The sequence below is a fragment of the Rhea americana genome, unplaced genomic scaffold (assembly GCF_003343005.1).
Source record: "Rhea americana isolate MKP2758 unplaced genomic scaffold, rheAme1 scaffold_545, whole genome shotgun sequence".
Classification (NCBI taxonomy): Eukaryota; Metazoa; Chordata; class Aves; order Rheiformes; family Rheidae; genus Rhea; species Rhea americana.
The window spans coordinates 90,581-102,173 of NW_028186696.1; the positions used below are offsets into that span (position 1 = coordinate 90,581).

Below are 11,593 nucleotides of genomic sequence, written 5' to 3' on the forward strand. Positions count from 1 at the left end.
TCTTTATGGAAATACTTACAGAAAGTTTTTGACCRGAGTTGGGAGGTTGCTAACGAATTTACATTGCAGTCAAACAGCTTGGGGCAGGGGGGAGATCTTCTCTTCCCAATTGGGGAAAAAAACATTGGGCTTGATTTATTGAGAAGAGTTCAAGTACAGGATTAACCTAAATCAAAATATTACTTCAAATGTTTACGTAGACCAGCTAAAGCCAACTTTCACAGCTCCGAGTTTTTGATTTCGGGGCAAGCGCTGCAATATATTCGGTCACGGAATGACTCTTCGCATAACCCTAAAATCCATTTGAGTAACCCAAAACACACCTCACAAGCCTGGAGCTTTGTCCGTTTGCCTGCTGAAAATGCTGTTAAATGTGTTAACTGTTTTCATTATACCGGGCAAAGGAGTGCGCACCGCGAAGCAAGAGGCGATAGGTTTGCGAAGGTGGTGGGGATTTTTAATTATTATTATTTTTTACTTGCACTTTGCTGTTTCTGGTGGTGGGAATTTTGGTAGGCTGAAGTCCTGGACATGGAGAAGGCTCCGGTGGAGATGCCAGCATAAACTCACCACCCAGCTAGGTGGATATTTCTGTATATAATTGCAAAGGAGGCACAAGGAGGGAAAGGCTCTGTGGTCTCCTCTGCCTTTTCCTTTACCCTATTGCTGAATTAACAAAATAGAGGAGTTTCTTCCAGAAGGAGCAACTGCATCTCGTGTGCACAGGCACATCGGAGCAACTTCCCGGAGCAAAACAAGACCTTTCCCCCCGCTCAAGTTCGGCTGGATTTTTTTTTTTTTTTAAGAGACTAAATACAGGTTTTATATGTTTTTTTTTCACTCCACGCTCTAAGCTTTTCCATTCGCCTCGCATTCACGGCTAGGAAATGAAGTAGGTTAAAAATGAACCGGCTTCAATGTTATGGATGCCTATAAGGGATATGCCTTAAAGNTTTAGGGGAACCAAAAGGAATGCGAGACGCCAGCCCTCATTCGGTTTTATGGTAGTCACTTTGGTGGTCAAATTCAAGTGCTGTGACTCCACAGCTGTCTCTTCTGTGCTCCCTTGCAGGAAGCAGGCAAATCCTCTCCTTTAAACTGGGTTTAAAACACAAAACGACCCCGGGGCTTGTTTCAGATGCATTTACCTACGAGGAGCAATAAATTATTCATGCACCTAGACATCGAGTGTTATGCCACACATGTATTTTTGTTTGCCTTCGTTCTTTCTCCCCCTCCTTTTTTTTGGTGAGGGGTTTGCTTTGTTTTGTGTTTAAGGAGCAGCCCTGGTCCTGTTTGCTTGCAACACGCTCAGTTGCTGCCCTGGATGCAGAGCTCGATGCCTGCAACCTTCTAGGGAATCTGCATTGAAATGGCTAGGGATAAAAAATAAAATAAAATGTATATTTAACAGTCTTTCGCATTTTAAGTAGAGTTAGAATATTCCTCACGCAGGTTGCAAACAAGAGCGAATGGGGGGGAGAGAAATAATTGCGCTCATAAACAATAGCTTAACATTATTAGTTTGTAGTTAGTATTAATATTAGTCCATAAAAAGCCAAGTTAAAAGATCGCTGACACTTTAATTAAAAGTTTTGCCCAAAACGACATCCAAGTCATAAAATAGGGCAGACTGCAAGYCCAAGAAATGCATCTCGCCAGCCAGACTCCTTGCCTCTATATTCATCAGCCAAACGGTGCGTTAGAGAGAAAATCACGGTTCATTTTGGAATTACGGACATATTTATATGGATGTATATATTTATCTCTGCACACACACGTATTCAGAGAGACACGCACGCCCCAATCCCTTATAAAAAGAGTTTTATGAGAGCAGATCTCCTTAAATAGAAAACACAAAGCTAAAGGTGGGGGGAGAAAGTCATCCACAAATAAAAATAAATAAAAATGAGTGCATCGTTGCCTTAGGAGGAGGAAAAACGGTCAAACTGAGGAAGAGCACACAACCTTAGCATGTGAAGCCGCCATGTTTCCCGTCCAGGTTGCAGGAATAAATACATGGAAATCCGGGCATCCTGCCTGATAAACACTACAGTTTTGAAAGCCCTCCTGAAATATCCACTGTAATTTTGCTCTGTGATCTTTAAATCCTCTGCTCTCTGCTCTGCTGCAAGACACCGTTTTGCCAGACTGAGTTTTTTCTTTCAGTAAAAATTAACTTTTTTTTTTCTTCTGCTATGCGTTGCTTCAGAATTGCAGGGTATCTATGTGTATATATATATATATATATATATTTATCAGTGCCTGTAACTCCGTGCGATTGAGTGAGGTGCATTTTCCTCTGATTTTCTGGCAACCTCGCCTAGGAATTAAGCAAGACCCAGGTTAAAACGGAGCGGTAAACATAAGGTTACATGAAATGCAAGTAAATAAGATGCAAAAAATTCAACCAGGGAAAGGAAAACGGACCTGTGCAGTGGTGCCCAGCTCCAGGAGAGACAACTCCGAGCAGGACTGGGAGCCACTGATGCTCCTTGCTGGTGAATTGGTTATTACTGGACTGAGTTGGGGACTTGGGTGCGGGGAGCGAGGCGAAACACAGCAGCTTTCCCTCGTCCCAACGATATACCCAGGGTCGGGGATTTGCCTTTTTTCCGCTCCTTGCTGCTTGATTTGCCTCCAAGTCGATTTGACAAGATGCTCCCGATAAAAACGTCGCACTCCCAAACGCTGCGCGGGTCTTGCTGGAAGTTCGGGTTTGTGTGTAGGTAATTCAATATTTTTGTTTAATCTTCCTTTCACTGGGCTTTCAAAAAGAGTTAATTCCAGGGTAAAAGAAAAACTCAGTGGCATTTTGTAAAGAAAACAAGGGGGAAAGAGGGAGGGAGGGGGATGCACTGCGTTATTTTCATACAGAGACGGGAAAAAAAGAGCCACCTCGGGCTGAAATGGAAATGCTGCGAACCTTATTTTCCACCTCAGCCATATGATTTCTAATCCAGGTGAAAAAACCCGCTCAGCCCRCAGTTGTTGCAATGTCTCTCGGACAATTTTGCTCGTCAAAGACTTTTTTCARACCAGCCCCGGGCTGGGCTACCTTTCGGGAGCGCTGGCAGCTCCGAGGGCCCCCGTCCTCCAGGTACACCTTTCCACAGTGTCTGATGCAGGGATTTTAGACGACCAATTATTTGGGAAACCCGCAAAATATCTGGAAGCCCTTTCGTAATACTGTTTGCTTGGTGTCAGCATGCAGAAATACAGAGAAACAGGGAGCTCTCGGGGCAGGGAAGACGAATGACTTTAATRAGAATATGTTTTTAATTCATCTGGAAGAAGAAATGATGAGCGCATTCCTGCAAGTGCGTTCATTGATTGTCAATAAACAATTGCATTAAATATTCAATGTGCCACTCTTCCATAATAAATATTTAACAAAACATTAAAAGAGGTTTTCGAATATTTATTAGGCAGTGACTTAATTCATTTGGTCTATTCCTTGATATATTACTAATTCGATATCAAAAGACATTAAAGCCAGGCCTGCGTTGGGTCGGAGATAACTTTAAAGTTTGAAACTTTACACGACCCCCCCCAACACACACAAACACACACACACACACACACACACACTGTCATTGCTTAAATGGTATATTCTCTATAAACCCTGCCAAGCTGCTTGATGTATAGTTGATGTGCACATAGAGCTCGACATAATTAGCGTATGTTAGAAGCTTGTTAATTAGCACCAGCCCCCTCACTCCCCGATAGATAGATAGATAGATAGATTCACTTCTAATTTAGCAGCCCAGCTGTACGAAGGGCTGTGCATTCCCCACTGCAGCGAGATTTCGAGAAATGTTGGAAAACTTACTTCTGCATCTCCAGCGTTTTCCCTGTGATTTTACTGAACACTTCTAAGATAGGGCTAGGATAAAAAGAGTCATAAGAATAAATTATAATAATATATAGCCGTAATTATGAAAAAGGGTGGAAAGATACAGTTCCAGCTCYTTAAGACCCTCCCTCTTTCCACCCCCCTTCCCTGGCCCAAATCGCCCCCTCCCCGTACCCAAATCCCCGACAAAAAAAAAGAAAAATAAAAAAGAAAGAAAAGAAAGAAAGAAAAAAGAAAAGAAAACCCATAGAAAGCAGAATCCGAATAGGAAGGAGGTGGGGGGGGGAACACACACACACACACACACACACACACAGAGCAACTTCCCAAGCCGCCCCTTGTACTTGTCCTGCTCTGAACGCTTGCAAGGGGTGTGCCTTCGGGAAAATGAATACAAATCTGCGATTGATTTTCATAATGTTTCTGCGGTGTTGGCACACCAATCGTTTGAACCTCTGCGATCTTACCTAAGTGAACCACTCCTACGCATCTAAGTGCTCCAAACTGATATATGACAATATCTACTTTGGATCACGTGGCCGCCGGAGCGACTAAGACGGATAGCGCGTCATCTCGCCTTCCCAAATTTTTTCCCCTCCGCACATCGGCTCCCAAACCTCAAGCCCTAGGAGCGCGGAAAAAGGCGAAAGATGTTTAACTCGGTGAACCTGGGCAACTTCTGCTCGCAGTCGCGCAAAGAGCGGAGCGCCGAGTTTGGCGAGCGGGCAGGTTGCGCCTCCAACCTCTACCTCCCCAGCTGCACCTATTACGTCCCTGAATTCTCCACCGTGTCCTCCTTCCTGCCACAGGCCCCCTCTCGCCAAATCTCCTACCCGTACTCCGCCAACCTCTCGCAAGTGCCGCCCGTGCGGGAGGTCTCCTACGGGCTCGAGCCCTCGAGCAAGTGGCACCCGCGCGGCAATTACGCGGCGTGCTACTCCGCGGAGGAGCTGATGCACAGGGAGTGCCTCCCGCCCGCCACCATGAGCGACATGCTAATGAAAAACGAGAGCGGCTACGGCCACCACCACCACCACCACCACCACCACCCCAGCTCCAACCACCCGGCCCCGGCGGGCTTCTACGGCGGCATGAGCAAAAACACCGTCCTGCCGCAGGGCTTCGACCGCTTCTTCGACAACGCCTATTGCGGCGCGGATACCCCCGCCGAGAGCTGCCTGCAGAAAAGCGAGGGCAAACTGGAGCCCGAGGCGCAAGCCCAAGCGCTGGCAGCCCGCGGCGAGCCCGGGTTGGACCCGGAAGACGAAGAGGAGAACACGAACCCCGGCTCTTCAGCCTCATCCTCCTCTGTCAACAAGGAGAGCAGCAAAAGCAGCAACGCGAGTAGGTAGAGCAGTAAACGTCTCTCTCTCTTTTTTTTTAAAAAAAAAAAAAAAGGTTAAGGGGACTAGCCGGCGTGTTTTGTCGGTCAAATTTTATGTGGAGTTTTATAAGCATTCAAAGGATTTTATTATAACCTCCAAAGCTCTTTCTTCCAAACGAGAAGGATTTTTACGATGGGAAAAGCGCTTTGAAAGAAAAAAAAAAAAAGAAAGAAAGAATGGAGATGTTAGGCGCAGGCACGGTGTCTTAGAGTCTGTGAAATTTTAAAAGCACCACCGTCGTGACAAATATTAACTTTGATCATGAACTTACGTGAGCGTTTTAAAAGGATTTGGTCCCCGGGTTGCTGAGGGTAAAAGGCAATTGGGCAGAACACTACTTAGGCTGCCTGTGCTGGCTTTTAGGCACTAAGATGCGTGCATTTTTTTTTTTTTTTTAATTAAAAGTGTATGTCGAGTCTTTGCTCTCGCTGGGGGTGTAGTGCTAAGGGGGGGGGGGGAAGATGTAGGGTTTTCCTTCCCGGCTGTGCATTTTCTTAGACTTTCCTTTGAAAGTGGCATTTCTGCTCCTCCAAGCCCAGTGGAGCGTCTAGCTTTTGTCAGGAGGGGCTTTGCCTTACGTGGTTGTTTGCTTGGGTCTTCTCGTTATTTTTGTTTGCATGCATTCACATTTCCAGGCAGGCTTGGAGGAGTGTTTTAAACGCTGAATCCAGGCAACTTTGCGAGCTGCTGTTTAGCGTGAGGCTCTCTCTCTCTCTCCTTTTTTTTTTTCCCCCTCTCTTTTTGGCAGAGGGGAGGGTGGTTTTGTTTCCCTATTTGCTTCCGTATAAAGTTCCCCCCCTTTTTTTTTATTTCTTCCCCCCCCTTCCCAGCTCGGAGGCGAAGTTCTCTTTGACTTTGATTCCTTTTTGTGTGTGTGGCGAGGACTGGAGTTAATCAAAAACTTGTGCGGAACATAATATCTAGTGCCTATAATTCCAACCTTGCTCATGCTGTTTCTCTACAGATAACAGATTTGCAGCTGAGCGTGGGTTTTCCTCAGCCATCAGTCCGCTCCAAAGCCTGCTTAAACATCCCCGCTGCTTGGCTGCTCTTTGAAAATCGCAGAGCTGCGCCTGAAACGGGGCTCTTTCGGGTCTAAATCCTGTGCAGTGGGGGAAAAAAAATATTTGAAATATGGGACTCGGTCCTTAAGACCCTGGGTGAGCTCACCTCTAGGCAAACAGCTCAGCGGTGGGAGATATCTCCCCGTGCATCCATAACTAAGCGTGCCCCAAGCTGTGGGATCAGCTGGGGAGACGAGCCTCTGATTTTGCCTTTTCTTAGTGCATTTACACTGCCTTCTGGTTCTTTTAAGGTGCTCCCAGAACAAGGAAGAAGAGATGCCCCTATTCGAAATTCCAGATCCGAGAGCTGGAGCGTGAATTTTTCTTCAATGTCTATATCAACAAAGAGAAAAGGCTCCAGTTGTCCAGGATGCTAAACCTCACCGACCGACAGGTTAAAATTTGGTTCCAGAACAGAAGAATGAAAGAAAAAAAATTAAGCAGAGACCGCCTGCAGTATTTCTCTGGAAATCCCTTATTGTGAACAGCTTTTTAAATCCCCTCTGCTGGCGAGGTGTATGTGTCTGGAGGAAGGAACAGTTGCAAGCATGGGTTTGCCCTTTGAGTCGACAAAGCAACCTCAAAGTTTAAGCCTTTTCGTTACTTATATTTGTATGTATGGGACAGTTCTGAGTAACAAAAGGAGTGAAATATTCTTGCAGTTACCCAATCGTTGAAAGGACTTGAATTCCACGGACATTTTATTTAACGTTTTTGTCTAAACAGTTTGGGATTCTTTTTTTTTTAATTGTTATTATTATTATTATTTTTATTGTTATTATTATTATTTAGGCACCCCTGTCTGTTTGAGTAAAGCGCAGTGCTGGGCGTTACGACCGCGGTGATTTCGGGATGCAGATGTGTTATTACAGGAACGGCCAAAGTCTCCCTATAGGATCAGTTCACTTCTCTTCTTCTGGGGTGAGTGTGTGTATGTGTGTGTGTGTGAGAGAATGCACACGTGTGTCCTCGTGTGTGTGCGTGTGTGTGTGTGCGTGCACATTCACACCCACCCCAGTCATTTGTGGTCTCCTGCTCTCCATGTCAAGGGTTGTTGTCGAAACCTAATTTAAATACTCTGTCCTTAGCAGAAGGACTGTCATCGTTTCCACCTCCTCCTCCATACCCCCTTTATATATATATATATATATGTGTGTGTATCTATATGTCAAAGTGTGCACATATATATACATATATATATATACACACTATGCAGTATCGTTTATTCATTTTGAGTGGGGAAGGGGGGAATCTAGACAAAAATACATTTGCAATAACTGTTTGTAAATAAATTTCGTAGTGCGTTTTTTTTTTCTTCCGGAAATGGGAAACGAAGAACACCAGGAGAAAATAATACTGAAAAATAATAATACAAAAAAAATCCTTTGTGTATGTAAAGTGAGTCCCCGGGATATTCTGTGAAACTCTGTGGCAAATAAAGACATTGCAAGCTGTTCTACATTATGATTTTATTTGACCATTTTATTAGAATTTCCCCTCTTAAAAGCCTCTTTGCGGTCATTGTGGTGTGGGTTTCGTCTCTAGAAGTTTAAATACCTGAATGCATATCAGAAATATCATCATCCATATTCATGTGGCTCGCTGCAATATAGGATAATATGACTGGTATTAATATGAAACCTCCACCTTGGAGCACACGTTAGTTGTGGAGTTCATTGTATTCATCATCGGATTGAAATTTATAGGATTTTTCTTGGCCCAGTAATCCTACACTGAATTTGGCTCCAGATGTCTTTCTCTGTTTTCCGGTTGTAGTTAATCTTTTTTGCATTTTCATGAGAACACTATATTAGCCTCTTTTTTTTCKTCTTTTAATGAATGAAACTCTAATTACACCAAGAAACGAGCTGCATTTCCATAAGTCAAGGATAACCTACCTTATACCTACAAAGCACAAATGCAAAGTCAAGTACTTAAATTCCTGCTTAAGGAAAACAAGTTCAACTCCCAGGCACAGGGCATAAAAGTGATTTTTTTTTTTACGTTTGCACAATGACTTTTTTTATTCTCTCAGCCTATGAAAGAAACACCATGTTTTCAAGGACAAAGAAATGCAGAAGATTCCGTTGGTGATGTGGTGCATGCATTTTTGTGTAAATACAGCGATTTGGAGGGTTGTTTTCTTTTTTATTTTTCNAGGGAGGGGGTTATGTTCGGGATTTCCAATCTGAACGCTCTCTTGCTTTTTGATGTGGAGGGATGAGATTTTGCATATGGACGAGGAGGGAAAAAAAATAAAAGAAGAAGAAGGAAGGGGGGAAAAGGCAGTAAAGAAAAAAACACATTATATTCCCACCCCTTGAGCGTGTTCTTGTAAAATTCTCATATTTGCTTTTAAATACAACCCTGTGGAAGGAAAACGCTTTGATGGTGTCTTCTGATTTTATTTGACAACGGTAAAGGGGAAAAAAAATAAATTAGAACCCGCAGAAAAGCTCTTAGCTTGCTCGCACACATACACGCGCACACGCACACATACGCACAGAAATAAATGAAAAACAACTCGGGTTTTCGTGATAGCCCCGTCCTCGTTACGCCACGATATGCTCTTGAAAGGATGTTCACAGGCATGTTTCTCATTACGGGAGTGGGAAACCGGGGTAGGGAAGGGGGAAAAAAAGAAATAATAAAAAAAGGGTGGTGGTGGATGGCAAAGCGGGTCTTTATTATTATTTTATCGCTATTTATTTTTGCAAAGGCTGCCAGCTCAAAGGACGCTTGTCCGCGGCCTAAAATCCCGCCTGAGCTTCCCCGTTTGGATAAACTAGTCCTCAAGCGGGGAGATCTTGCAAGGGGCTTTCCTGAGCTAAAAAAAAATAAAAATAAAAGAAAAAAGAAAAAGTCAAAATAGACAAGATGTGGTTAGAGGAACCATCTTCCGCGCAGATGTCGCGGGGTCCTGCTGCACGCCGGCACCAGCCGGGGGAAAAGGCGATATGACTCGCAGAGAGGGAGAGAGAGAGAAAAAAAAATCACCTTTCTTTAATGAGTGTTTGCCAAACCTTCCCAAGGTTAGGAAAACCAAAGAGAGGTGCAATAAGGTGAATATCACGAGGTCAGAAACGGCAGTTAATGCTCCGTAACAGCAGCGGCTGTCCGGACAAAAGCGGCTAGTCTAGACATTGTAATAAAGCCTGCAGCACTAAACAGCTTAATTTTTCTTAATTACCCCGTCTGGCTAAAGGAAAAAGACTTCCGCAGTAAATAGTAAACAAATAAGGGAGCCTTGCCCAGGGATTTTTTTTCCCCCTTTTCCCCCCCGCGACCCCCCAGCCGCCCCCGCAAGTCTTCGGTTCAACTGCAGCACAATGAAACTGTAGGCCTAGTTCAAAGTTTTCGCGAGCTAAAATGGAATGCCAGTTGTAAAATCCAAGTTTATAGACCATGTGGGAGTTTACAGCAGCATTAAGCATCAGTGCCATGTAGGAAAAGGGCTGTTAATGTTCTGCGGAGGGTGTTGGAAGGGGGGGGGTGGAGTGTGGCGGCGAGGAAGGGGGGGGCGCTGAAGATGCTTTGGGTACCACAAGGGGTGAACAAGCAGAACTGGGTTTATACAGCTGTATCTCGCTCTATATGCACCTATAGGGTGGGTTTATATGAGCACGGAGCGAGGGGAGGGTCCGGCGCCGGCTTTTGGGGCCGGCTCCCGTCGAACCGCAGCGAAGCCCGAAATTGCCACCGCGAGGGGCTTCCCGAGCCCGCCGAGGTGGGAGCAAGCCCCGCAGGAAGGGAAAAAAAATGTGAATATATGATGTCTTTGAACTTCAATAAAGTCAAGTCCATCACCTTTAACCCTTTTGTAATAAAGCGGGATGGGAGCGGGTCGCGGGTCCCCGGCCGCCCCGCCTCCAGGGAGCTCGGGGGTGGGGGGGTGGCCGGGGTTAGGGGGACCCACATTTACCCCCTCCTCACCAGAGGAAAAAAAAAAGCAAAAACAAATTTTTGCACCCGGTGCGGCTTTTATGATGCTTAATATTTAAGCCAGCCGCGCCGCGTTTCATGCGTTTCGAGGAAGGCTGCGCGCACGCGGCGCGCACCCTTTATTATCGTTATAAACCTTGAGTTATCTCAACGCATGAAAAGTTTTTATAACTTTGTTTGGCATTAAAAAAAAAAAAAAAAAAAAAAAAAAAACTTTTACAAGTTTGCTCATTTCCCCCCCCCCTTAATTCCCAGTGCGCGGTTAGGGTTTTCCAGCACGCAACTTTATCCCTGCCGCTAATGTCCGTCCCAACGAAGCCTCCCTCATAGGCTGGGAAGCTCGCTCGGTGCCTACGTTAATGACACACAGACTAATTACGGAGGACCTTTCCGCGTGACGTACAAACACCCCAACCCAACCTGTTTCCCATTCCTCCCTGGATTTCATACCCAACATATTGGAAGCAGCTCGGGGTTACTTTGTTGTGAAATATTGCCCGGAGGGAAGGAGGCGAAGGGGGCGGAAAGGGGGGGGGAAAGGCTTCTAATTGGCTTCTTGTGGGATAATAACGTTCACTGATGTTGGCTTGCATACAAAGCAAAGCATTTCCACTTTTGCAGAAAAAAAGAGTGTTTTTTTATTTTCTTTCTTTCTTTCTTTTTTTTTTTTTTTTTTTTTTGGTGGGGGGAAAGGGTAAATAGAGATGGGTGGTGATGGGGAAACTGCAGGAAGGGCAAATGCTGGAATAAAGTGGCCGGAGCTGCTCGCTGAGGCGGCCGGGGCTGCACGCACGCACCCACTCGCACCCACTCGCACCCACTCGCAAGCGCGTCCGCTCGACTCGGGCGCTCAGAGGGGTCCTAAAGGCGCAGCCTCCCCGGTGGCCTGTAAATAACCAACTTGGCGCTCAACAACTCAGCAAGAGCGGCACACAATAGCCGGGAGGGGGAAATCCAGCCTTTTTTTGACCATTTTGCACTTTCCTCCCGGCTTTTGACGTCGGGCTTGGAGCTTGGCAGAGCGGAGAGTAGAAAATACCGAGAAGAAAGCCAGTGGTTTTGGCAAGCGGACTCAAGTCGACCAGCTAATCCGCGCCTGTGGATCCCCGGGTGAATTCATTTATTTGTGTGCGAGTAACTTTTTTTATAGGAGTCAGCGCCGTGGCCGGCGGAGAGGCGGCAGCAGCGGCCCCCAAATCCGGGGGTCTCCTCTTCTAGGGCGCCCCTCATCTGGGCAAGAAAGCGATTAAATTCGGCCTCCTGAAGCACCTCGCCGCTTTCGGCGGAGAATTGCCTGCCGAAATATCGTAGGATCACGAACAGGGAGGGGAAAAAAAAAAAAAAAA

General features: G+C 45.6%; 1 protein-coding gene across 2 annotated transcripts; it reads left to right on the forward strand.

Annotated features, from left to right (window-relative positions):
- Nucleotides 1-4,178: 4,178 nt before the first annotated feature.
- On the forward strand, nucleotides 4,179-7,756 carry HOXC11 (homeobox C11). 2 transcript variants are annotated; one of them, XM_085318617.1, is made up of 2 exons: nucleotides 4,179-5,200; nucleotides 6,557-7,756. In XM_085318617.1, exons 1-2 carry the CDS (start codon nucleotides 4,507-4,509, stop codon nucleotides 6,787-6,789), a joined length of 927 nt encoding a protein of 308 aa, XP_085174743.1. In that variant the 5' UTR covers nucleotides 4,179-4,506; the 3' UTR covers nucleotides 6,790-7,756. The 2 variants fall into 2 exon arrangements, with proteins under 2 accessions (XP_085174743.1, XP_085174744.1); XM_085318618.1 differs by having other exon boundaries at nucleotides 4,179-5,204; nucleotides 6,557-6,650.
- Nucleotides 7,757-11,593: the final 3,837 nt, after the last annotated feature.

Coding starts and splice junctions, on each gene's coding strand:
- HOXC11 (XM_085318617.1), top strand. CDS start 4,507: ATGTTTAACTCGGTGAACCTGGGCAACTTCTGCTCGCAGTCGCGCAAA. Junction 5,201..6,556: donor CAGCAAAAGCAGCAACGCGA/GTAGGTAGAGCA, acceptor GGTTCTTTTAAG/GTGCTCCCAGAACAAGGAAG.